We start from the raw sequence: 26,240 nt of genomic DNA on the forward strand, positions 1-26,240 counted from the left end.
TTGGTCATTCTTTTTGCGCCTCTCCCGGTTTTTCTTAGCCCACTGCAAGTCGCAGCTATTTGCCATTTAGTTGCTTGTTCTTGGAGTTGGCTGTTGGAGTTGTTGCAGGCTTTTGCCTTCGATGCGGCATCTCAAAAATGTCGCTGGTTAACTTGCTTTCAGTTTACTTTGCTTTTCTTTTCTGCGGTTCTGTCATGGACTTTGATTGTCGTCTTGCAGTTGGATCTGTAACGTGGACTGGGGGCCTGGAAAGGAGCCGCCCACTTGCCGCTGACCAGAAGATGAAGACGAAGATGATGATGATGACAATTATTGCCACTGCAGAGGCTTCCTGGCCGGCGCAGTCTCCTGCCATTGTTATGGGATATCTCAGCCTTCGTCTTCCCTTTTTTTTCACTTCCCCTTTTCGAACAGAAGTGTCGTCTGGCTGGGGCACTTTTTATGGCTTTTCATTCGAGACTCTGCCGCTGGGGAAAGAATCGGGGGAAAAAGAGGGGCGATAGAACCGCAGACTAACCGCCACTTATAACTATTATTTTAAGCAACGTGCAGCGATGAGGCAACAATTATTTTTCAACCGCCTTTCGCTGTCGCAGACACAAAAAAACTAGCAAGCGCGGACAGTTAAAGAAAAAAGTATTTAAAAGTTATTTTACTTCACTGAAGACCAACATATATACAAACAAATAACTGAAGAATAAGAATGAGGCATCTTCTGGTACTTTCGTTTCAAATTTCATTTCTGCACAACTAGAATCGTAAAAAATATTCATATTCTTCAATTTAAAGAGGATGCACCGCTAACTTTAATAAATCGAAGATCTTTAATAATTATTATGATTATGATCTCTAGATATGTATACACTTTTTGTCCCACAGAACGAACACATACACATTTGGAAGTATATTTTCCATTTTTTCCCTGTAGTTTCCCGTTCCATTTAATTTCGCGCTCTATTTCCCTTTTGGTTGCACTATCGTGACAAGCAATTAATTAAAAAATTAAAGACCGCCGAGGTTAGCTAAGCAATCCATCGGTTGATTTCCGTTCCATCAGGCGAACAAACCGACGTGGATGTCATTCACAGACCGCAAATATCTTCCTTTCTCCGCTTTTGTGTGGTCAACTTGATAATTTGCCAATGAGGCACATGGGAAATGACCAAAACATGGCCAAGTCGAGTATGTTTGGGCACTTATTAGGTTGGCCATTAGGCCATAGCCATATAGAGCACCAATCAGCCAGAAAGAGCGAGCGAGATGGGGGCTAGAAAGAGAGGTACTCGGTGACAGCTGTTTGAAGATGACGGACGACATTCGCAGTGGACAGTGTTTTGCGATGTCGTCGTTGTCGTCTGTAACTAATTTTGTGGAAAGATAAAACAAACAAGCCAGCTGCTGTTGCTATTTTTGCTCATACTTGATGCTTGATGTACTTCACGGCAACTAGATGGAAAGAGACGGCACTAGAGCCATGGAAAAAGAGGGAACTACTTGCTGAGTAGCAGCAACTTATTACAGACAACTAAGTGAGCCGGGCATATGCTAAATTGTTTTCATGATAAGTTGCTATCAGAGGGGCGGGGGGCAGTAGGGGTAAACGTGGTGGAGGAAGATTTTTGGGGGTGAGAACGAGATGTGCACACAAGCTTCAAACAAGACCCAACAAAATTTCCAAAGAAACGAGACAAAAATGGCAAAAAGCAAACATATAGTGTGCTGGGCCAAAGGGGCGAAGGGGCGAGGGAAGGCGGTGGGGGGAAGCCGGGCTTAGTAGCAAACAGCCATAATGGATGCAAGCAACAACAGCAAACAACTTCTGCAGCAACAAACGTACGAACGTTGACAACATGGCTCAAATGTCAGGCAATGGTCAACGGCTGTTCACTGAGTTATACCCCGTAAAACCCCACCAAACCCCCCAAAGCCCCCAAATCGATCCATATAGTTCCTCCAAGCGCTCCCTTCTGCCTCTCAGCCGGAGCTTGTATCTATTGTCTGTGCCTTTTTCCCCATACCGTTTTGGCCATATGTGTCCGACTCCGGCTGCGACACTGGGTCTGATGCGAATGTTTAGTCAGGGCTGGCCATTTTACCATTTTACATGTGTGCACTCCGGTCCTGTGTGTCCCCCTCAGTGAACACCCCCCTTGGAACTGTCAGCTTCCGCCTGCCAAAACGTAACATTTTTCGGAGAGTTCGGAGCATTGATGAGGGGGCGTCTCACGAAGGCAAAGATGTCCCTCGACAAACAGGCAAACAGCAGCGGCCAAGGAAGTAGAGGCACTCGAAATAATATTAAAGATTCTTACTCAAGATATTAAATGCCCAGGTTCTAGAAAAACTCCGACATGAAATTTATTATCTATGATTAGAGTAACATACACCAAAGACGATTGAAATTAATTAGCTGGGTCTGCAAAAAATATGTAGGCCATTTGATGTTAACATTATGTTGTCCATTAAATCACTGTCAGATATTCGTTTCTATATGGCCACGATAACTTTATACTTCATAAATTCCCAGATAATATCTGCTTGATTTACTAATATGTTGATTTAAATAGCGTCATTAATTAGTAAATAATTGCACTTAATTTTAAAGAACATCTAAACAAACACTACACACTATGCTATTGCATTTTTAAACGACAGAGAGGTATAGTCTTCGCTAGCATCTTGACCAGAGGTATTCAGTCATAAATGTATGTATGTCTGTACCAGTAGTCAGGAGGGGGTCATAACTTCTCCATAGAAGGGCATTACGGCTTGATTGGGGAAGAGGGCTCGAAGGGGCGGGGTAGTGGGAGCAGCAGCAGTCCGAGAAATTTGCATGCAAGGACAACGTCATCAGCTAGTAAGATGAGAGGAGAGATCTGAGTTTCCAAGGCTCGGAGGTGGGAAACTCAAGTAGCATCTGCACTGGACGCTGATGGGCGATGTATAACAGTGTGTATAACAGCAGGCAATGGGAAAATTTGTTGTCTTTGGGCAGAGTTTTGGGTGGTGGTTTCCTGTTTGGGACGGACACAGACTTCCTACAGGTGCAAAGCTGTCTATGGCAGTTAAATGCAACATTATGGAACATCGGTGTGAATAAGTAATGTGGGAAGTAATGTTGGCACTTTCTATCCCTGGAACTATTTAAAAATGTGTGACTTATGCCAACAACAGCTTGGTTATGCTAAATAAAAATCAAAGAGACGGAATAATATTTAGTAGTTAAAGCAAAATGTACATTCCGTATTAGTATTTGCTTTAGCAGCTTGTTATGACAGTTTTGCACGTATGTTAAACAGTCTGCAAAATGCTTTAAATTCGAAAGCATAAATTTACAAGCTATCGGCTGGCACAAACGCCAACACAAACCAACTCCCCCGATTTACCAGTAATCAAAACGCGGCCTCGACAGACATTAAGTCCTCATATTTATGTGCTTAATGCTCGGTTCCCTTGTCACCCGCGGTCTTAACCTGGTTACATGTTAGTTGGATTTATGTGCTGGAATTTTTATGTCTAATACATGCAGAGGGCTGACTTTTCCCCCTCCACTTTTTATCCCCTCATACGGAGGCCTGTTTATTAGCAGTTGCCCACCCACTGCAAGCCGACAGACACGTAAAAAAATATTCACATTTTAAAGTTGCGCCTATGCAGTTACAAGATCACCGAATCAAGCTTAATAAGTAATATCTCTTTTACCCATACAAATATAGGTAAGAGGTACATTAGTTTGCACACTGTAATTTCAATATTATATACCTTAAAAAACCCATTGAAGAGAAAAAGTTTCCGTGCACTCACGAATATAAATACGAGGCTTTTCAACTGCGGTTTGCTATTTTCTTGAGCGTTTTTATTATTTTTTCCTTCCTTCGCATCGCTTTGGTTTGTCATAATTTTTGTTTATTTTCTTTGCCACCCGCCGTTTGTTTGTTGAGAAAACAAAGCTAATAGAGGGGGTTTTCTGGGACGGAGCTTATGTGGGATATATGTATCTCCAGACCCTGCACAGCTGTTATACTCTTCCTTATGTCGAATGCCTTTGTGCGATTTGCTCATCTCGCCAAACTAACAATGCCCGACAATTTCCATTGTTTGCTGGGTAAACTTTTCAAAAGTGTTTGTTTGGTCAACATTTTATATAAATTTTCTATGTATTTATCCTGCTTTTCAGCCGCTCTGTCTGCCACTTAAGTTAATTTTCTACCCGCATGGAGATTTCAGCTGGAAAAGTCGAAACACACAAATTGATTAAACTGTCAACTGACTTTCTAACTGACAGACAGACGCAGGGGCAGCGTTGACATTTCGATTATTAATCATTTGCCAATCGAAAAGCCAACATGAGTGGATGTGAGGGGCGTAGTAGGCGTGGCAGGTCGGTGACACAGCGACTATCTCGCTCATCAATGCGGGCCAAAGTCGTCTTTTGACAGCGAGGCAAATTGCATAATCAACTTAAGCTCACTGGGAGAAAACCCAAAAATGTTTCAGAATGTACATAATTGGAAAATGAATCAACTTATGTGAATAGAATATTGTTTGACTACGAGATTTTTTGTAACTTGATTGGAAAAGAAAACTCAATATAAATCGAACTAAGTATTATTCCTAAAATGGAAGAACTTTTTTAATTGTGTAGCCAGAAAGCCTTATAATTAAGGGTATAGCTTACGAGAGACTTTCAATTCTGACTTTTCCCTTTTCCCCCTCTTAATAACTTTTACGCAAATGAGCTGAAAACTTTTGTCTCAAACTATCAACAAAATGGAAGAGGAACAGCACCTGTTGGTAATAGTAGGATAGAAAAGTAGGGTGAAAGTTGAAAATGTGTCAGGCACTAAGTCCCTCAGTTAGTTTTACAGCTTTGAACTTTTGTGTCTGCCAATTGTGTTAAGTGCATTTTGATAGTCCATAGAAGAGGTCGAAATACTATAAATGCAGTTGCCTCGGGTCCTTGAAGGAGTGTATTATAAATTGTTGGAGAAAGGAGTTCAGCAAAAGTTCGTAAGCTAAAAATTTGATTTTATTCTTGATATATTGACCAAGCAATTAAATAAACCATAACTTTAAAAAAGCAAACTGTATGTAAAAATAACAAATTTATTCGGGCTCAGCCTTAAAACTTTAATTTCAAAAACTAATGCTTCTAAGCTGAAGTGGCGAACTGCAAACGTGGAGCCCCTCGAAAGCCTGTCAAAGGAAAAGCGTCTCCCCCGGCACTCAAAACTCCTTCAAATGGCAACAATTTCCTCTTGGTCCCTCCCACTTTTCCCCAGCCCGCTTTTCACCATTCAGACAAAGCAGAACAACAAACACTTCAGATGTTAATTACACGTTACAGGAACAACTCACAAAAGCGTGAAGGCGAAAAGGAAATCCTCCAAACATTTGAGGAGCTCCGGGTGCGACAGAGACGGAAGCACAGTGCGAAAGAGAGGGGGCTAGCCCCGCTTGAGCCGGGCTTCACTTGAACTTAATGAGCTCAGCTGCCCGACTAGAGCGATTTCCCCACAATTTTCCCTTCTTTTTCCGGGATTTTCCTCTTTTGTGCTGTCCAGTCTGGAAATGCTACCCTATAATGATGCCGCAATGGAAAACAAGAAGCGGAAAACCCAAAAATACTATAAAATCACGTATAAAAAACAAAAGGGCAAAACCCGAACTAGCAAGGAGATTTTCGGAAGACTGTGGGCGGCCAGGAAGAGGAACTTTTTGCCCTGGGGAACGGTTTATAGTTACGACAAAAGCTGCTTAGAATTTGGGAGGATTCCCCGCCATCCATCGTAGGAACTTTGTTTACCTTTGTCTTAGTGCTGGTGTGTCTGGCTGTGTGTGTGTGTGTGTGCAGCTACTACCACGTTAGTTGCACATTTTGCATTTTCTGCCTTTTTTGGCCCGACTTTTGGCTTCCTTTCGCCCGTTTTTGCCCCACCACCAACCGCCTTGGCATTGTCTTGGCGCCCCCTGGCGGGCGCTTCACCCATCAATATTGCTTATTTGCAACACGTCTTTTTTCTCGGTATTGTTGTTTGGCAGTTATTGTACTTGCTGATGCTGCCGCTTTTAACTATTACACTGAAAGGCAAAGGGGAAAAAAATATAGAATTTATAGAGGAATTTAGAAAAACAGAACACTTTATTTGCTCTCTTAGCATCACTTTCTAGCCAAATGTAATTTAACTACATTTTTGTTTGATCATTATGCAAAGTTATACATTTTATTTAGTGCTTAATATTTTGTACAGTGCAGTGCCTCTTCTGCCTCTCTTTGTCGTTCATTCAGGGGAAGTCCCGCTGTACAAATTGCGTTCACTTGTTGCGGTGCTTCTTCTTGCTCTTATCCTGCACTGCTTGGCCGCACTGCTTCGCCCACAGTGCATCTTCTTCATGTGTCGCTGCTTGCTTCCCCACCCATTGTTATTGTTCCTTTGTGCGTTGATTTATGGTCTATGCGGCATGCAATGCATGTGTGTGGGTGGTGACTGGGTGCACTTGGTGTTCCGTGAGTTGCAGTTGTAGGAGCACCACCCCCTCCCCTTTACCACTCTGCCCTGGCAGAGCATACAAATTGGTTTTAGTTATTAATGGTGTGTATAATTAAGCGAACTGCCTTTTGTTGCCAACTTTGCCTGCAGTTTGCTAGAATGTTTCTTAATAATTTGTGCTGCGCATCCCTACAGTCTCAAGTGTAAGAAGGTCCTAACAACGGGAAAGAGAGCAACGATTTTCCGGGAACGAGTTTTTAATGGGCAATAGAGCGAGCTACAAATTTTCCGAATAATTGAAAACGGGAAATAAAACTTGTATGACTATCATAATGGTTTGAGGGAAGACTGTTTATTTTGGTGGCCAAGTTAATAAGGAGTTTTACGATTGTTTATACACAACTGTACCCATGGTTTCCCTAGTTAATATTCCCTAATTTCAAGATCCACAGAATAGGATTAGATTGGTTAATAAATCAATGCAAAAAAAGAGGCTAAAAACAAGAATAGGTCGTACCCTCCATGAATTTGTTTGCTATCAATCAGAGTTGTGGCCTTCCGGCCAAAACAAATTTACTGCATTTGATGCCCGAAACCTTTTTCAACCAGTGAAAGAAAAGTCTCATTACAAATGCAGAAGCCATACAATGTTTTTGTTCAGTCAGGAAGCAGAAAACAAATTGGTGGTTTGTGCTTTGACCTTTCAACGTTATTTGTTTCCATTTGAATTTATTTCTATTTGTGTTTACGCATCTGACGCCTTCATAAACTTTGATTTCCCCTTCGTTTCTCCTTTTTTTGGACACTAAATGGTAAACAAATGTTGCCCAAGCAACTTTTAATTGAATGTATACAAGAGCCCTTGTTCTTCGGAGCCCTGATAAAATATTAATAAATTTCCTATACAGATTTTCTGTGTGGATGGGCAAAAGTTTTGTCTGCGCGCTTTTGTGAGAGGCGAGAGCAAACTGGAACTTTTCTAATTTATTTTCCATATGCGTCTCTTGCCAGTGTTAATACATATTATATAATACTTGATATTTTTCTTTGCGCCTGCCCTGCGTTGCGCTTTTCCTACCGCACTTCGGGAATTTCGGCGCCTTTTGTTCTAAGACCAGCTCAGGATGTGGCGGAAAATGTAAGCAAAACTCTTGGGAAAAACTCCCGCAAAGTTTGCCAACTGTTTTCCAAGCGGAGTGGGCTGTGAAAAGCGTAAGGCACCGCTTACCTAGATGGGTGGGTGGGTTGGTTGCTTCCTCGTGGGTCTCAACACCGCTGGTGTTGACTGCTGTGGCCAAAGGAAAGCTTTTCTCCGGAGATATGTTGCCTGATTTAGGTCCTCTTTTTGTGACCCGTCTACTTTGTGGTCGCTTGGTGTAGAGTTTAGGAAACTAATCTGATTAAGACAAGAAGTTGTTATATATGTATCTACTAATATATGGCTTATATATAATAGTTAAATGTTATTATATAAATAAAATGCATTAAAAATAACTGCAAAATGTGGAAGTACTTATCCCAGTTACCCGACCAATTTGCATACATTTTCTGTTTTTCTGTGGCCTTAGCTGTACATTTTCATCAGCCCAACAATAATCGTTACCATCTCCTCTCCAGAGCATCACCTTAAAAATCACATTCAACATTTTCAGCACTCAAGTTGAATGAGGGAGCCAAGTGCTTGTACCTCCGACTGAGTAAACTCGAGCCCAAAACAATTTCGTTAAATGGAATTTCCCCTAATGAACATTTTTCTACTGCTCTTCGCGCTGCCTGATTTTTTATGCGTGGTCGTGTCGCTGGATAATTGAGCTGAAGCTCACAGCCAGCACGCGACAGTCGGCACGGAAGGGTTAAGGTTTGCTTGGGGGCCAGCGGGTTAAGGATGCGGAAAAGGGTTTTATGGGTCAGCCGCAGGAACCGCACGCGAACGTGGGCCAGTAATAAGAAAACGAGCGAGGAGATTTATTTCGCCCTGTTTTCTTGTCCGGAAAATGGAAAGCTAAGAATTAAAATGCCAAGGAGAGTAAAGAAAATAAATCTGCAGAAGGTGGAGAAAATAAAAGGATATTTAGGAGTTATTTCAGGGCCAACAATCTGCAAATAAAGGATTCCGGTATCAGTTTCCGGTCTCAGGAGGATTCCAATTAAAAACTGGGATTTCTGTTTTCTCTTGACTTGCGCTTCTCTTTTCCATACCAGCTATTATTATCTGAATGAATTTTTGTCATATAAATTCTAGATAATATATGTGTGGAAATAGAACCATAACTCAAAATTGAATTTAAGTAAAAAAAAAGGTGAAGACTATTTCCGTTACCTCGCATGAAAAGAAGTGGATAATAAAACTCACCATATATCACGATTTATGTCAAATGACTCCCACTTTTTTTTAAGCCATTCCCTTATTTATGGATCATACATCTTAAGCTTAACCCAATGTTAACCCACAAGCACGTTCCAATTCTATTTCCCCTCTCGACCGACCGCAAATACCAAAAACCGAAGCCATTTCATAAATTTTAATCCTTTTTTATTGCTCAGGTAGCACGGAGTAGAAGAAGACGCGGAAAATGGAAAGTGAAATACACAAAACTCATTTCCGCAGCACGTGCGACCGGAAAATGGGAAAGGGGGGCTCTAAAGGGGACACTCTTCTGCCGAAAGGGGAATGAAAAGCTGTGCTTAACTCCTTAAAAAATTGTACACTGAGGAAATATTCTAAAATTAAAGAATCACATGTTTAAAACCTATTTCAAAAGTTAAAACAAAGCTTTTAAAAGTGTTTGTACAAAGTTTGCACAGTGCTCAATTGACATTTTGGAATGCTCAAAATATTAAATAATTTTGGTAATTAGCAAATGCTTGTACAATTTTTTATTGTGTACAGCAAAGTGCATGACCACGTCCACAATTACTGGCGCAGACTGAAGAAAGGGGGGCTGAGCTTGGGGGGGTGGGAAAGTGGAGCTCTTTCGGCTGCTCACTAATTACTTTGCCACCTTCAGCGCATTATGAGGATGCGAGTGCTCGCCGACAGAGGGCGCCACACTTAATGTCAAGCATATGCCCTGAGCTCACTGCTTGCGGTTACCTCTATCTGTCTCTGTCTCTATCTAAGCCTTGTCTCCCCTTTCTCTCTCACGCCAGCAGCTCTCCTTCTCTTTCTCAACTGCTCGCTTTCATTTAAATATGACGCAAAAAAGAAAAACGAGAAATAGAGGAATGCTAAAACACAAAACGAATGGGATGATATGACGTGAGTGTGAGATTGGGTGTCAGTGTGCTCGTGGCGTTGAAAAGCGCCGTCAGTGCGAGTGAGAGAGGTATACATAGGTGCAGAGTCTGCACACTGAACTAAAACAAGTATACGCCACGTGCACCGGAGAACGGTCAGGGAATGGAATTCGGGGAAAAATCATAATTTATATCTAACTCAACGGTGTAACTAATCTTTCTTAAAAAAGAAAGATATCAACATATGCATACGTATCTAGTGTTCTTTGTGCATTAATATTACACGATTTTAGATGGATAATTTCTACGTTCAAAAGGAGGGTGTCCCTACAAAAGGCAACGCTTTTCTTTTATTGCTACCAAGTGCAATTTGAAGAATGAAAAACCGAGAACAGCGAATGGTGAAGTACTTTTTGTACTGCGAGCTGAAAAGATAAAGATCCGAATGATGGCAGGTTGAAGGATTGCCAAACTGCAGCATTTCTGCTTGCAATTATAAGTCTCTACCCCACTTGAACCACTACAATTCCCTCTCCTAACACGACTAACACAACATGTTCATTCAACAATCAGCAACATTCCATATGTTGCATGCCACACAAACTAGCGCAGAACTTGGTCCACTTCAGAACACTTCATGCCCACAGTGAAACCACCGCAACACAACCCTTCTGCCAACTAATAAACTAATAACTAAATCTGCTCGCACGAAACAAAATAAGTTAAAATTATTGGAATTTAAATGCTATTTCTAAATATTCTATTATTGACTTTGACAGTAGCATTTTTGGAATTATTTCGTTGGCCTTAGAACATCCAAATTAGATTAAGTTGTGTGTAGTTTCTGTGATCCCACATAGCTTTTCTTTCGACTTTGGGAGGCTCCACGGCCATCTCCGCCCCCACTTCGAGCACATTTGCTTACAACTTTGAACTTTCGACATCCAAGTGCGCTGGTGTGTGAGCTTGTAGTCGTGTTGGGGGCTTCCTCTACATGCAAATTGAAATTGTTTGCCTTGTCTCAGTGTGTGAACCGAATTGAACCTTGGCCAGTGTTGTTGCCGCCAGCTGTTGTTGTTCCTAATTGTCGCTGTTGTTGCTGGTTTAGTTGTTGATGGTGTCGCCGGTGTCGACACGTTATATAAATTCCCAACGAATTTTGGGACAAACATTTATTCTACCCCTTCCATTGCCCCCCCCCAATGTTTCGCATTCAAATATTTGCAGCAACTATATGTGTGAAACACGAGGCAGAAACAACACCACTTAATGTAACTTAAGGCACATGTTCCATCTACACAACAGAACTAAAGTTATATTAATAGTCAAAATAAATTTAATTCTTTAAAATGAATTTTTATTTAAATAAATGTGTTAAATACTAATATTCCAACCCGATTTCAACACTTCGAAATTCGTGATATTATCAGTGTCAACAACAAATTGCATTTTTGAATATATTTCTTTTGTTTACTGTGCACCTTTTTTGCAACATCGCCTCTGCGGTTGCCTCATGAACTTTTACTAAATAAAATACCCAACCAAATAACATCAAATTGTAAAAAAAAGTAATAATTTAAGCCTTTTTTAGGGGCAGTGGGTTGCTAATGACACTTGTCGCGTGTGCGGATTTTATGTTCCTGCTGTTTTTACTCTGCATTTTCCTGCATTTTCCATTTTGTGTGTTTCGCTTCTCCGTTGCACATTTCCATATTTAATTGCGCATCTTGATAAGAGTGACTCCCCCCTTCTTCCCCCACTGCCACGTTTTTCCAACAACAACGTTTTGCTGTTGACATTTTCAATGCGAAATTATGCGACACGGCAACTCTTTTTCCTCCTTGTCCCACTTGCTGTTTTTCTTCTTTTTTCGCCAGTTAGCGTTTTCTTTGTTATTCATTAGCTGCCGTTGCTGTTGACCTCAATTTTTATTGCCTGCCACGTTTTTAATGTCGCGTGTCGTAGGTTTTAGTTGTTTTTTTTTACGTTTTTCTGCGTCTTGGTTACGAATTTTTTCTTAAATTTAGCAGTTGAGCAACAGGTTGTTGAACCTATATTTTTGGCAATGGTTTATTCTGGTATTTCGCCGAAATATTTAAGTGAGTTCCAGATAATTTAATCAAAATGTGCATTACGTGAACGATTTTTTAAATAGCGTTTCAACATTTTTAATTTAAATTTGTTAACTTTTTTAATAGAGCGTCCATGTTTATTTGATAAGAGTAATTATAAAATGTTCTGAGTTCCAAAAATGTGTTTATTTCTGCGGTAATATACTAAAATGGTTATAAAGCCTTTTAAGTATGCTGTTGAAAAACCCCCACATTAGTTCTTAAATTAAAAGCGATTGTAAGAATACAAATTGCATAATAGACTACTTTTCCCCTAACCCCACAAAGTGGGGTCACTATTACCCATGGCAATTTTATGACTTTGTTGTCAAAATGTTTATCTAACACTTGAGAAGCATTGTCCATAAAATGATGAAAGAAAACGCATTAAGAGAGCAAATAAACTTTTATTGAGATAGAATTCTCGTTACTAAAACAGATGTGTCCCAGCTTTATCCCCCCTCCCCCATCCACACCCCTGGAGCCCCACAAGCCCCTCGGCGAATGGGTCAACACTCAGAAAGAACAAATAGCAAACGACGATCATGAGTTCGAGGGTTTAAAGGGGGCGGAATATACACTTCTATAGGGAGTGTAAGGGACCATCATCGCAGCTCGACAATTGTTTTATAATTATTTTATCATGAACAATGGAGAAAGAAATAAGTGAAATGGAATCATAAAACAACAAAAAAGATACCCTGCAATGCATTTTGAAATAATAGTAAGCTGAGCATATGCTATAAGAATATATAAAAGATTGGCAATTCCTTACGTAACATGTTATATTAAAATTGATTGGTTATTCAGGTGCATATATCTATAAACTAAAATGACTATGACTAGTAATGACTATTTTAGTATCATTGCCAAATTATCTAATTCAAAGAGGACAAATATTAAATAATTGCAACCAATTAACTTTTAGTTACGAATAAGCAAGATACGAGTTTTCCAGCATGCCCGAGCAGTTGGCCACCGAGTAGCGGGTAGCATAAAAGGAAAATTGCTTAATTTATGTGTCATTTATCTAAATGGAGCAGCCGAGCAAAAGCAATGAAAGCAAAGAGCCAATGACGCCTGCTCCGTCTCCCATTATTATTTTTATAAAGCTCCGCGATAAGCAACTGTCAGTCGGTGCAATGGAAGCCAAAGGGGGCCAAGGGAGCCAAAGGGGCCAAGGGGGAGGAGAAGGGGGCCTAAGGGGCTGTGGTGCCAGAGTAATTAAAAATCTTCAACTCTCGTTGTTTCTGCTGTCTTCTGCTGGCGACAATAATCGCCGACAGTGTGTGGAAAAGAGACACACAGGGGGGAAAAGGGCACAAGGCGGCGGGGGGAGGGACAGAACATGCGATTAAAATTTTAAATGACAGTTGACAGTTTCATCATCAGCATGTGTACAAGAGTTTTACATAGATACGAGGCAGATAGTGGCTTTCAGGGAGTTCCGGGGGCCGACGGCGACAGGAACTGGTGAGCAGGTGAAATGTCATATGAGATCGACTTTGCTGCGGAAACTGAAAACCAGAAAGAGGGCAGCCGATGAGAAGCAGCGCAAAGTATGCAAATGCTTCTCAGTTACCTGTATCTTGACTTGTGTGTGTCGCGAGGAATTAATATCAGATGGCATTTCTGATTAAAATATATATCGATAAATATCTGGTAACATAAAAGTTTCCTTTGAGATAAAGTAGATCCGTCAGAACAAGCACTTCAATTGTGTGGAATTGTCACCCGGACAAACAAATCAAGCGACAAAAGGTCACTTTGAAAGTCACTTACTCAATAGTTCCTAATATTTTACTTGAACAAAGCTATAGCTTTGATGGTGTCTAAGTTCCAGTATTGGGCCAACTTATTAACACCTTTTGTGATTATTGTCTTGCCAAAGCCAAAGAGCTAAAGAGTACTAGCAACCAGAACAATGGCAACAGTTGCAGCTTCTTCTCATAATGAAATGCAATGTGGCATTGGCTAAAAATGGAATTCTGTTGCATGCACTTCATCAAGAGGAGGAACAGGAGATGAGGGAGAAGAGTCCCTGACTGACTGGCTGACAGCTGAAAAAGTCACCTCACTCCCGTCCTATCCCCGGTGGAACCCGTTTCTCTCAGTGCAACATGCATTCCTCATGCCATACAAAACAATTGACATGCATTGTTGCTGTTGCTGCTGCTGATGCTGCTGATGCTGCTGCTGCTGCAGGCATGTTGCTCTTGCTGCTGGGATGTTGCTGCATCTCTCAGTTCCTGGCAGCCTCTCAAGTGCAGAGCCCCAGAAATTGTCACAGCAACTTGTGCCGCGCACAATTTTCCAAAATGAAGCTGAATTAAGTGAAAAAACTCAAAACTGGTTTCCAAAGATGCAGACAGAGAAAACACACTTCATAAAGAATCAAAACAAAACATAAAAATGTATCAAAAATCCGAAATACGTCCTTTCTGAAATACCAATTAAATCAACGATTAGCATAACTACATGTATTTAGTAGATTGTATACAGAGATCCCGCTGTAGTTTTCTCTCAGTGATACTTTTTGCAATAAGGACACGAATAGAACTGGTTCTTTGTATAGGCCCTGCTCTTCATTTATCAATACCTGATCGGAGACCGAAAGTCCGGTTTCCCTGGTTGGTGCATTTCATTTGATTTTATTCCATTCGGACTGCAAACCATTCTCAGGCTCAGATATAAATTAAGATCCATATCGGAAGGGAAACTGGAACTGCGATTGAGTTGGTGGAAATCGAAAGAAGCCAACGGCAGGTGGCATTTCGTATCGCAGTTTGGGATATGTTCCCGATTCATATCGAGACCCAGAATTGTGATTTATATTCAATAGTTGTTTACGTGGGCTTAGCTCGTTATTTCATTTGCTTAAATTTTCACTTGCGAAGAATTCTTCTACGTAAATTCTTCCTCCACAGAGGATGTTGCCGACTGCCCGCTGTTATTTATTGTATTCGTTTATCGGCGTTTTCCCGGTTTTCAGCTCGCTTAATTTGCCCGCTCCAGTCTCAAGTAAGCCTCTTCTGTTCGATTTAGCTATTTTCTCTCATTCTGGCCAAGGCAGGCTCTTGGTTTGTCAGCATGACATGACTTTTATGGTATAAAGTTATATTTCAGCCTTCCACTCGTAGATAACTTCAAAGGCTGGCGATTTGTAAAGGCGCCATCTGGCGTTGAGAATGCGAATTCAATGGCTATAAATGTCAGGCCATCGATGGGTTAAGGATTTATGCTAAAGGCGGTACCATTAAATCGGGATTACAATGTTTGGGGCTTGGGAAACGATTCCAAGCCACGGAATCCGCTTAGAAAAATTAAAAAAAAAGAAAATGTTGTAACAGATAATTAAAATAATTGGCTGCAACTTAAAACCAGCTTTTAATTTAAATTAAATATTTTATTATATTAATAATTGGTTATCTTCAAGAAGGCTTCCAATGAGCTTAGAAAGTATTTTATTATACGAATAATATTTTAGATATCTGTTTATTGTATTAATTCTTCATAAAATCTAGAACTCTTTGGATTACTTATTTCCAACGCCATATCATGGCTAAAAAACAAAAGTGGAACGAGACGCATTAATTGAAAGTATTTACAACTCAACGAAGCGTGGCAAATTTCCCAGCGGCAACAGCCTGGAAAAGCGCGACCAGTTTTATTTTTCCCAGGGAAACCGAAATTAACATGTCACCTATAAGGAGAAAAAGAGCGAAAGGCAGAAGCTTCGACGAGGGGCTAATCGATAATTTATGAGCGGAAATATGGCACGCCGAACGAATGATGGATTAATTTGTGGCACGGGAAGCGGGGGGCAGGTGTGAGCTGGGTATATTGTAACATGTTTATAAATAACGCTAATGAGCGGGGCAGCTCGGGTGGCGGGGGGCGGGGGGCGGTGGTGCAACCCAACCGCTCGTAAAATGTTTAAACAAGCGGCGCATTGACTTTGAACTGAAAAAGGGGGTGGGGGTGCGGTGGGGAGGGGAGGGCCCCACAGACGCTGCTGTTTGGGGTTATCGTTGGGTAAATATTTACAGCGAAAGAGGTACATGAAATGGTAAAATTAAACATTGTTTATCTCCCGCGTTTTCCCCTTCTGCAGTCAGTCAACGGGTATTTTCAACTCATATCCCGCGCAATTGTTGACATTAATGAATGTTTAGTTTAAAAGGTCAATGGGTTTTGTTGGCAGTGTCCCAATAAAAGAGTTTACCTGTGGTCTTAACCAATGATGAAATATCACTTTGGATTAACACCTTTGCAAGGCTGGCACTGAACAAAAATATCAAGTTTCAAAAGCCAGAAGAAATGAACAAATCATGTTGACTTACAAAATTTTATCTTTTTGAAGATGACTACTTACGAAGAGAAACATTTAATGCTAGACCTTAAAATACGATTCTTTTATTTGGTACATATTTCTGAAAATACAAATATTTAAATTTATTTCTTTTTATGTTACTTTCAGGTGACATTCTCTCTGGCGTTTGCTTCGTAGGCCAGCTGGACACCCACTCCCTGGGCGCGTTCCTGATCCTTCCGCTCTGCATTTATCTCTCGATCGGAGCACTTTTCCTGCTCGCCGGATTCATTTCGCTTTTCCGCATCCGTACGGTTATGAAAACGGACGGAAAGAGGACGGACAAACTGGAGCGCCTGATGCTGCGAATAGGTTTCTTCTCTGGACTGTTCATACTGCCCGCCGTGGGATTGCTGGGCTGCTTGTTCTACGAGTACTACAACTTCGACGAGTGGATGATCCAGTGGCACAGGGACATCTGCAAGCCCTTCTCCATCCCGTGCCCGGCAGCCAGGGCGCCGGGCTCCCCAGAAGCCCGCCCCATCTTCCAGATCTTCATGGTCAAGTACCTTTGCTCCATGCTGGTGGGGGTCACTTCCAGCGTTTGGCTGTATTCCAGCAAGACGATGGTCAGCTGGCGGAACTTCGTGGAGAGGCTACAGGGCAAGGAGCCCCGGACCCGGGCGCAGGCGTACGTCTAGTATGAGACGGGTCCGGCGGGCGGGGCCAAGTCCACGCCCCTTACTCCCGATCCGGAGGCGGCCAACGAGAGTTACTTAGAGTTTAGCACATAGACGGTCCCCAGCTCCACGTAAAAAGTAAAACGCAGTCGTAGTTCTTAGTGGCTTTGTATAAAGTTCATCATCTACCTACATATGTATGTCCCCGAAAATCCATGAAAATGAGAAAATGAAAATCAAAAGTTGACCCTAGGCTATTGTTTGAGTTAAAAGTACATTAGTTGATACGAAAGCAAGCTTGTTGAACCAAAACTACGCGTATAAGTTGAGACTCTAGCTCTAAGTCGAGTTGTATTCTGTAGGATTTCCTTGCTTTCGTGGTATACGAACCTGTAGCATCTATGGTACTTCATTTTTGACGCAAGTTTTAAGTTAGGTTCCGATTTTTTGAAAGCTTTAAATGTGCCCTACGATTAATGAACATGTAGCTATAAATTAGGTATTACGAATACGATTATTAATGTTAGGCATTAAAAGGATGTGAGCCTGGGCTGTTCTGCAGTAGATTTCATAAGTCAAGGCTTCAAGGCTTCAAATTTCATTCATTAGTCACAGAAGAAATTATTTTCCACCCAGACACAACAATTATGCATATATGGCACACAATTCGTACATAAAACAATGCTTCATCTATGTATAAACAAAAAGGAAACCATAAACTATATAAATGTATTATGTAGCAATAAATGTCCTCCATGTGCTAAACTTAATGCAAATACGATTATTATAATTTTAACCATAACTCTAACTGTATTTGTATTTGTAATTCTAACTGTAATTGTATATTTGTTGAACTAATTAATTCTAAACGCGTAATGGAATGATTTTTAATTCGATTTTTAAATGACGTTGTAGTCATAGCACATAAGTGAACAAACAAACAAAACACGCAAAAATTTTGTTGCCACTTTATGGAAATTTTTCCCTTCACCCCAACTAAATAAGAGTCGAAACTGCCATTTAAATATTTGTAGACACATGCAAAAATCACAAAAATCACCGAAACGAAGAAAGGAAGCACTGCGATGTTTGCCAACTGTTGAGCATTTGTTTTCAGCGCATTTAATTGAGTCCTCGATTTAAATTGGCACTAGTAATACGTGAAATTATGTCCAAGCCAGATTTGTGTAGCATTTAAGCTGATGGAAATGCATATTAATTATAGCAATTATCGATAGTCGGTGTAACATAGCGAATGCCCAGCGGCAAGCGAACAATTATAAGTGTATAAAACAAATATAAACATGCAGAACATCATTGAAGCATTCAATGGCAAACACAAACGGAAAATGCAAAAATAAAACTTTATTTTATTGTTAAAGACTGAAATATAAAAGCAGTGTTTTCAATTGGACTGGGAAACAACCTTAATTGAACCTGAATTGAAGTAAAAGTGTTAAGTGGCATTCTGATGGTATGGGAATTCCTTAATCTGTATCCTTTCTCATATCGCTCTTGCTGTTTACACCTTTATCTTTCATTTGCACTTTTTATTACGGCTATTTGTTTGAAAAGTATTTGAAAGCTATTGAATTTTAAAATATATATATGCGTAGCAAGCGAAAACGGATACATTGAACTAGAACGGAATGGATGCCAGTGTTATTGGATTAATCGTCGACTGAAGATCCTGCGCACATCAGCGTGTAGAGCCCTCCGCCTGCAGATCGGACAACGATGGGATCTGCGGATGGCAGTTCTGATGCAGTTATTCCCGAAAAGGTGTCCACATCGGAGTGAGACCACGCGATGTCCGCCATGCGAAGTCCATGGTGAGAGGCAGATGGGACAGGTAATGTCCTCTTGCATGCTGCTCAGCCGCCGTTTGAGTTCGATTAGTCCTTCGTGCAGCCGGTTCACATACTGACTCGTATCCATCGCTATACGCTGCTGTTCCGAAATCAGACTGAGTATTTGCATCTGCAACTGCTCCAGGATACGTGTACGCTCGGAATTGAACCACACCATCTGGCTGTTGAGGACCTCCAGTCTGCGGACACGTTCTTCTATGCTGGCTTCGGCATCCAGCAAGTGCTGCGCAGTCAGGAAAAGGCGTTCGGTGAACTGCATCAAGATCATCCTTGCCACAAGGGACTTCATACCGCTCAGGGGATCCGTGCTGCTCGACGACATTGTGTATTGTGACAGGTGCCTTTCTTGCTTGCTAGATTACTAGGTTATTACTTCTTAAAGTTTATCAGTATGACTTAAAAACTTTCAGTCAAGCGTTTGTATTCATAGAATATGCGATGACAAAGTTGTTGTTAAATCTTGAAGTGAATTTCCAAACATATAATTTCGGAAAACTTTTTAAGTAACCCTTACAACTTTCTGGGATTGTATCTTTTCGACAATATTTTTAAGCCAAGTCTTCGGGTTTCAACAACCAAAGCATTTTTCGAAATAAAGTTACCTGCCACACATTCACCTCTAAGAGCTCTCGAAAAATCCCGATTCTTCTCACCTCCATTTTGTTTGGGATAAAACTTTTCCCATTAGAAGCAACTACACATGTAAGGGGGCAGACAAACCATGGCCACAAAAGCAGCTCGAAATTCAATCATAACTTGCCAACACCCGCTGGCCAAGTTGCATGGCTTTTTCCACACCCCCCACACCCCCCACACCCCCCAGACCCCCCACCGCCAAACACTTGAAACACATGGCCGAAAGCCTTCAAATTTACGAGTCGCAACGAGAAATCCACGCCCATATAATTTTGATTACACTTGTTTTCTAAATACTCTACCATAGAAACCGCAAAAAGACATGAAAAGCATCGAAAAAAGGAAAACTCACAGACAAAAACAAAAGCATTCCAAACACATGTGTACGGTAAAAAGGCGAAAATAAAATCCAAACTAAAGACTATACTTCTGGGGGGAGGCTGGTGCAACACAGCAACAAAATATTGGAAGCTTGAAGTCAATAAATTTAAGATTTCCCGGATATTTCAATATATGTGAATATTCCATTTGATTTTGAATTACTTAGTCCTTGATTATTTTTTATTATATATTTACTATTAATTCCAGGTAATCATAATATATTCTAGGTCCATTTTTTTAATTAAATATAATTTGACAATATGAAAAATTTTTTCCCAAGTAGACTACGGGATGTATAGACGCTAAGCTCCTTGGCAACAAATTGCAGTTAAAATTGGGAAAGTGGTGAGGGGGGAAATCACTCTGGCCGCCCACGCAGAGAGACATGTATTAAAGGATATTAAGGATATGGCAATGTTGTACAAAACACGTGTGCGATTTAACAACTACAACAGCCACATAGAAAACTTTTTTAGCAGCACGGCGAAACAGAAACGGAACGGAAAACTGCACACGAAAATGGAATCCAATGTTCGGCGGTGAGTTTTGTTGCGTTTTTATGCGACCACCATAAAAAAGTTATTAATGTGTGGGATTCGCGAGTGTGTGTAAGTGTGTTAGCATGGGCTGTTCGGGGGCGCAGAAGGGGGCGGGAAAAGCCAAATGGGGGGAAAGGAAAAGCTGGGTGCACACGGCCACAAAATGGCGCGGGCGTGTGCAGGCGTTAATGTGGCAAAAAATGTTTCTGAACCAGGACGATTCTTTTGCCAGCCGACTGGGATACTCTGAAAATAGAATATTAAAGTATAATGACAACTTTTTGTATGGATGATATCTGCTTAACTTTGTCTTATATTCACAAACGAACAAATATTCTCTTTGTTACGTAACAAAAACATTAATTTAAAGCAAAAAAGTCCTTATTTGGCGTTAATTACCTTTCATGTTGTACTGGTTTTAAATTAAATCTTAAATCATAGATGCGAAATCTGTGGTATATAAAAGGGGGGAATATAGTTTTTTTGTATGAATATTTTGCACTTTTTATTATGCTATTTATTATTTACCCAGTGAATAGTGTATGCAATCTTCGTCATTGGTTTATGTTACGGTTCATTCGACTTTTATTATTTGCAGTGCAGTTGTTACCACAGAATGCGGGCGTGAAAATCATAAAGCAAAGCACATGAGTAGATGCGAAGTTAGTAAAAAAAAGTTAATAAAAAGAACTGCTTTGCTGGAAATGTCGAAATGCTTTATAGTACATTTATGCGACCGCACGTTTAGAACATTTTAAATGGAGCCAAGGATTAATTAGAGATTCTCATCTTTCATAGAAGTCGAATTAATCAAACCGGCGTGTGCCTGTAATTTTAACACATATCATTTTGAATTTGATTCTAGTAGTTTCACAATCATCATGCAGTCAACCGGTCATGGAATGAAATTCTGGCTTTACGTGGCCCTAATAGCCATTTTCGTGTTACATTTTTATGCTCAAAATAAGAGTCCGATGACTTTGGATGTTGAGATGACGACCAACACAACCATATGCAAAATTCTTTTGCAGATATTCCTATATCTGCAAAAGAATTTTGACTTTTTTATTGGTATGGTCAAGAATGAAGTAGAGGTGACTGTTAGAAAAGTACGAAGATTGAGGATGCTGGCCAGAAAGGAATTAGTACGTCGCCGGAAAAAGGGTATTCTCCGGATGAGGGGCAAAAGGGGATTGATCTGTCCGTAAGAATGCTAAATTTTTGATCAATTAATGGCAGCGAAGTTAGTTGCACCGCTTTTAAAGCGACCAAACAGAAGTTACACTTAATTAATTGCCAAATTCGTTGCGACACAAACAAGGTCGAAAAAAATTGGCCCGAACAGAAGCCGCTTTGTGAGCGCCTGGGGGAGTTTGCAATTTAATTGCCATTTTCAATTAGGCAACTGCACAAATGGACCAACGAAGAATACGCTGGGGGCGGAGAATAGTTTACTTAATTAATGTTTTGCTGGCGAGGGCTTAAGGGGATTCTAAAGGGGATTCCCAAACGTTCGGCGACACTAAAAAGAGACCCGGAAAGTATGCAATGGAATTGGTTCGACAGGAAATTGATGCAATCGGATTAATATAATAATCTAATGCAAGAACAGGCCCACAAAGTCGATCGAACATGCACGGATATCCATCTCTTTTCGAAATTGGGAAATGAATGAATACCCAAATGTATTACTACCTTCCATTGTTGAATACAACATTTGTAATCAATACATTGCAATACATTGTACACACAAGAACAGGCTTACAAAGCCTATCGAACATGTGCGGATATCAATCTCTTTTCGAAATTGGGAAATGAATTAATTCCAAAATGTATTACTACCTTCCATTGTTTAATACAAAATTTGTAATCAATGCATTGCATACTACGTACTTTGTATTTTTGTATTACTTATGTACTTATTCCTCATTTCTCAACCAGAAATGGTTTAATGAATTTTTGAGTACTTTAATCCATTCAAGGCATATACATATGCAACTATATATTGCAATTACGCATTTTCGAAAGGAGGAATATAAACATTTCTTTGAATATAAAATAGATCTTCAGCCATAGAAATTTATTGGCTTTCAGTTTGTTGCGCCACTCACGCCAATCTATTTTCAAACCGTGCCCTGCAAAAATTTCGACAGCTGCGCTCAACTAGCAATGAAATTTCATTGCCAAAGGGGGGCTGTAGCCCCCGAGAACCCCATTGCCCATAGACCGACACCATTTCCGACTAGCTGAAATCACACAAAAGGCTGCAAGTCCACCGCAAACAAAAGAAAGTTAATTGCCAGGCCAAATAACAAGTCGGCACCCCTCCATGCCACACAAATCTGGGCGAAAAACGGGTGGTTGTTGGGTGGGGGTGTTGGTTCAATATTTGCCTTAGTTATGCGCCGAATGGGAAATGGGGCCCATGAAGTAGCTGCTAATTTTTCGCCGGGAAAAGTCAATTAAATTTCCAAAGGGATGCGATGGAAGGCTGTAAAACTTTTCGGCGCCGAAAATGAATAAATGATAGAGCATGAATGTCAATCAAAGTTAAGCACTGCATAATGAAGACAAACAATCGAAAGGGATCGAAGCTGAGAGGAGCGTGGATGGAAGCCGGAATTAAACCAACATCGCGATGAGTCATTGGGGCGGGAAAACCAGCTTTCATTAGTTCCAGGAGGGGGTGGCATACATTATGCCGCAGCCACACCCACAAATTGATAAAGTTTCCCCGTTTCGTACACCCCGCCCACCGCCCACCGCTCACTCGGCTAATCCAACAATGCCTAATGACAGTTGTCGAAAAGTTTTGGCCGAAAATCGATTCTAATGGCATCGCAAATAATCGAATCGAGTTGTTTATCAGAATGAATAGTTTTGCGCATTGGTGGAGGTGGGGTGCGGGGTTGTGCCGAAAAGTTGTCAAATTTTATAGTTATTTGGGGGTGGCTGCGAATTCGAAAACATTTCTGCCCGATAAAACCCTTTTTGGCCAACTTTTGTGTGGCTTATTGATAAAGTTCCACCTATTATTCTCTGTCTCCTCTCCTCTTTTGGCCATAAATCAGTTTGGGCCAAGAGCTCCTGCTGAGTGGCGGCAGGGAAGGTGAATCCATTGGGACATAAACTATGCAGCAGGTGGCCCTCTTAGGGTTTTTTGCTTTCAGTAATTAAAGCAATTGCGACAAAAGAGCCACAAATGCCACAAACAGCATGTGGCCAAGAAGATGAAGTGGGGGGTTTCTAATCAGATTTACACTGCGGCCGCCAAACGAGTTCGCCTTAATTGTCATAATTTCTTTTTCGCGCCTTCCAAATGTGTCAAAAGTTAATGGTACATGAAAGCAGAGGGAATGGATAAGGAGTTTGTACAATTAGGAACTTTTCAAAGTACAATCCACTTCACCAAAAAAGTCGCTTCAGGCGATTTAGATTATGGTGCAGTTATAAGAAACAAGTAAGTAAATAAAATATAAAAAAAAGTTATGTTTTAAACGATAAATTTGGGGTATCTTTATAGGCCGTTAATAGCCCTAACTATATTGAATGAACTATAAAAACCGTACAAGCTGTAACATTAAATACTGCTCAAGGGGTCAATTAGCAAAAGCATTAGATTTTATGGCAAGACCTGCAGCATTCATTAAGTTAAAGGCTCACGAAAAGCACAACGTTGCGGCCAAATAATTAAATGCCTTTCCCTCCACGTACTCCACAGAGATCCGTTGTCGGTCGCCGCCCAATCTGGCCAAAAAAACCTAATGAAAACCCATCGAGCTGTGAGTGATCTCATGTCGAAGCCCGCTGTCAGAGGTCGCCACCAATCGAGTTGATCGCCCAAACAATGGAGACTCATTAACGATCTTAGGAATATAGAAGTACTTCTCCTGCCCGCCAGAATTATGCGCGGCCAGCGCAAATAAATAATAAAAGGGGGTGGAGGGGAAAAATATGAAAATAATTTCCAAGAGTATAGGTGGGCTGAGGGGGGGCGAAGACGCCATCGCCAACGAACAGTAAGGGTCGTGAGCATAAATTTCAAAATTGTTTCTTGGCCTCGGCGCGCGGCATTGATGAAGTACATGGCGGTGGGCGGGGAACTGAGAACTGGGGAGCCTCATATGCCACAGGGCAACTTATGGCCAAGAAAGGTGCAGATTGGAGTGCCACAGTGAAATAGAGTCGGGGAGAGTGTGCACTGGCAGAAATAAGTGGCTAGCCGACAGGAACTATAAACTTCATACGTCTATAAAGTATATCAGAAATATTTAGAGTAAGAAATGATCTTAATGCAAGTTGTTTCAAGCCTTTCGATGTGGAAAGTGATGTTTGTTCACGATTTATATTATGAAACGAGTGTAAGTTTTTGCTGAGTGCAAAAGGAAGCGACGCCAAAGACGCAGACCAGGAAACCATTGTGCTCGACTGTTCCCTTGGCCATTCTTGATGGTCGATGCTGTGCGGGTGATAAGTAACATGAATCACGTTTTATTTTGCCTTTGGACTTTAACGATGCAGTGGAGCGTCGGGCAGGGCAAGTCAACTCCAGACTGGCTCAATGGCTGACTGACTTCGTCTTGGCATCGAGTTGGCTGAAAGGTCAGAGCCGAGAGTCTAGAGTCTAGAGTCGCGAGTGGAGAGTCGAGAGTCGAGAGTCGAGAGTCGAGGTTTCCTGCAATTTTTATTTACCTTTTGTGTATGAGAACAACTTGGTTCTATTCTTCTGGCGATTTTACCCCTCCCCAAGCTCTCCCTCGGCTTTTGGTTTATTTTGTAGAATATGCTTGCAGGGATTTTCGTTTCTCGCTGCTTTTTTTCCATTTTTTCCATTTGCCTTGGAACGTGAGAATTTAATATTTCTTTTCATTAGCCACGCTCGACGCGAGTTCGAGCTTAGGGTTCTGTAACTGCGAAAGTGGAGCTGGGACTTCGAAGGAGGCAGCAGGCAGGCAGTTCTGGCGACACTTACAAATTTCATGGTTTCATTTTGAGGAGGTCAGCAGCAACAGAAATAAATTATGTCCAGCTAAATTCATAGTTAAGCGAAGGCAGGCGAAAATGAGTCCGCAGTGCCGATGGTTGTAAGGGCAAATAGTGGACCAAGCAGCCTGAAAGTGTGGGATTGGGGTCTCCTGTCAATGGGGCATTTGCCAAACTAATTGGTTTTTTTCAGATAAATCTTCTTTGCTAAGATAAAACGTTACAAAACCGTCAAGACAAACGCCATACGTAATTAAGTTCGATTCAATGGCATGCAGACAATTATAAGATCATAATGAATTCGTTTTATAAGCCATAGACACAATATGTCAGTGCTTCTGTACTTACTAGCTATAATTGTGCTTTTCAGTTGCTTTTATTTATTTTTTTTTTACATTTTAGGGAGAGCATTGTTACAAGGCATCCTGCCTTCACCAACGCTTTTACCTAGATGTCCCCCAATTTTGTATGCACATTTATGTCCGCCGATTTTCATCGTTCCACCTTCAATGTGTCAGGACTTCAGTGTGTCCAATGCAGCCACAGAAGTTTTTCCACCTCAATTCCAATGCGGTTCCCTTGCAGCATTCCACTCGTGTTGGACCACTAACATTGCTAAGACCCTTGTCAAAACTTTCGTTGCTGGAAAACAGAAGTTAAACCGAAACTATTTGCCAGTCACGTTCGTCTTGATAACTTGTCGCCAGCTGGAAATCTGCGGAGCATGCGAGCGACATTGTCGCCAAATCCGCGGCCAAGTGTTGCGACTGGCAGCACGAGGTAACAATGTTGCATCCACTCAGCCACTCAGCCATCGGAGCCACTGGATCCTCTAAGCCACTCGGTTCTGCCCCACTCGGTTCTGCCATTTCGGTGGCATCCAGAAGTCGCCGGCGACCAAGTTGGCAAATATCAGCCACCAACAGCCATCAAACGCAGCTTAGGCGCGAAATCCGTCCGCTTAACCCCCCCTCACGTCCACGTCCACGTCCACGACCG

At 41.2% G+C, this 26,240-nt stretch overlaps 2 protein-coding genes across 2 annotated transcripts in view; one reads left to right on the forward strand and one right to left on the reverse strand.

Annotated features, from left to right (window-relative positions):
- LOC122616737 (frizzled) overlaps positions 1 to 18,227 on the forward strand; it is a 92,835-nt gene extending 74,608 nt beyond the window's left edge. Inside the window, exon 5 of the mRNA XM_043792295.1 lies at positions 16,320 to 18,227. Coding sequence (XP_043648230.1) covers positions 16,320 to 16,852 — 533 coding nt within the window. The 3' untranslated portion in view covers positions 16,853 to 18,227. The remainder of the gene's footprint in view (positions 1 to 16,319) is intronic.
- Positions 18,228 to 18,419: 192 nt separating this feature from the next.
- Positions 18,420 to 19,104, reverse strand: LOC122616738 (RING-H2 finger protein ATL22). The gene has a single exon (XM_043792296.1). The coding sequence runs from the start codon at positions 19,022 to 19,024 to the stop codon at positions 18,494 to 18,496; it is 531 nt and encodes a 176-aa protein (XP_043648231.1). The 5' UTR covers positions 19,025 to 19,104; the 3' UTR covers positions 18,420 to 18,493.
- Positions 19,105 to 26,240: the final 7,136 nt, after the last annotated feature.

Source organism: Drosophila teissieri, chromosome 3L, assembly GCF_016746235.2.
Source record: "Drosophila teissieri strain GT53w chromosome 3L, Prin_Dtei_1.1, whole genome shotgun sequence".
Lineage (NCBI taxonomy): Eukaryota > Metazoa > Arthropoda > Insecta > Diptera > Drosophilidae > Drosophila > Drosophila teissieri.

Excerpts from the sequence above, each read along its gene's own strand:
- LOC122616738 (XM_043792296.1), bottom strand. The coding sequence starts at position 19,024 with ATGTCGTCGAGCAGCACGGATCCCCTGAGCGGTATGAAGTCCCTTGTG.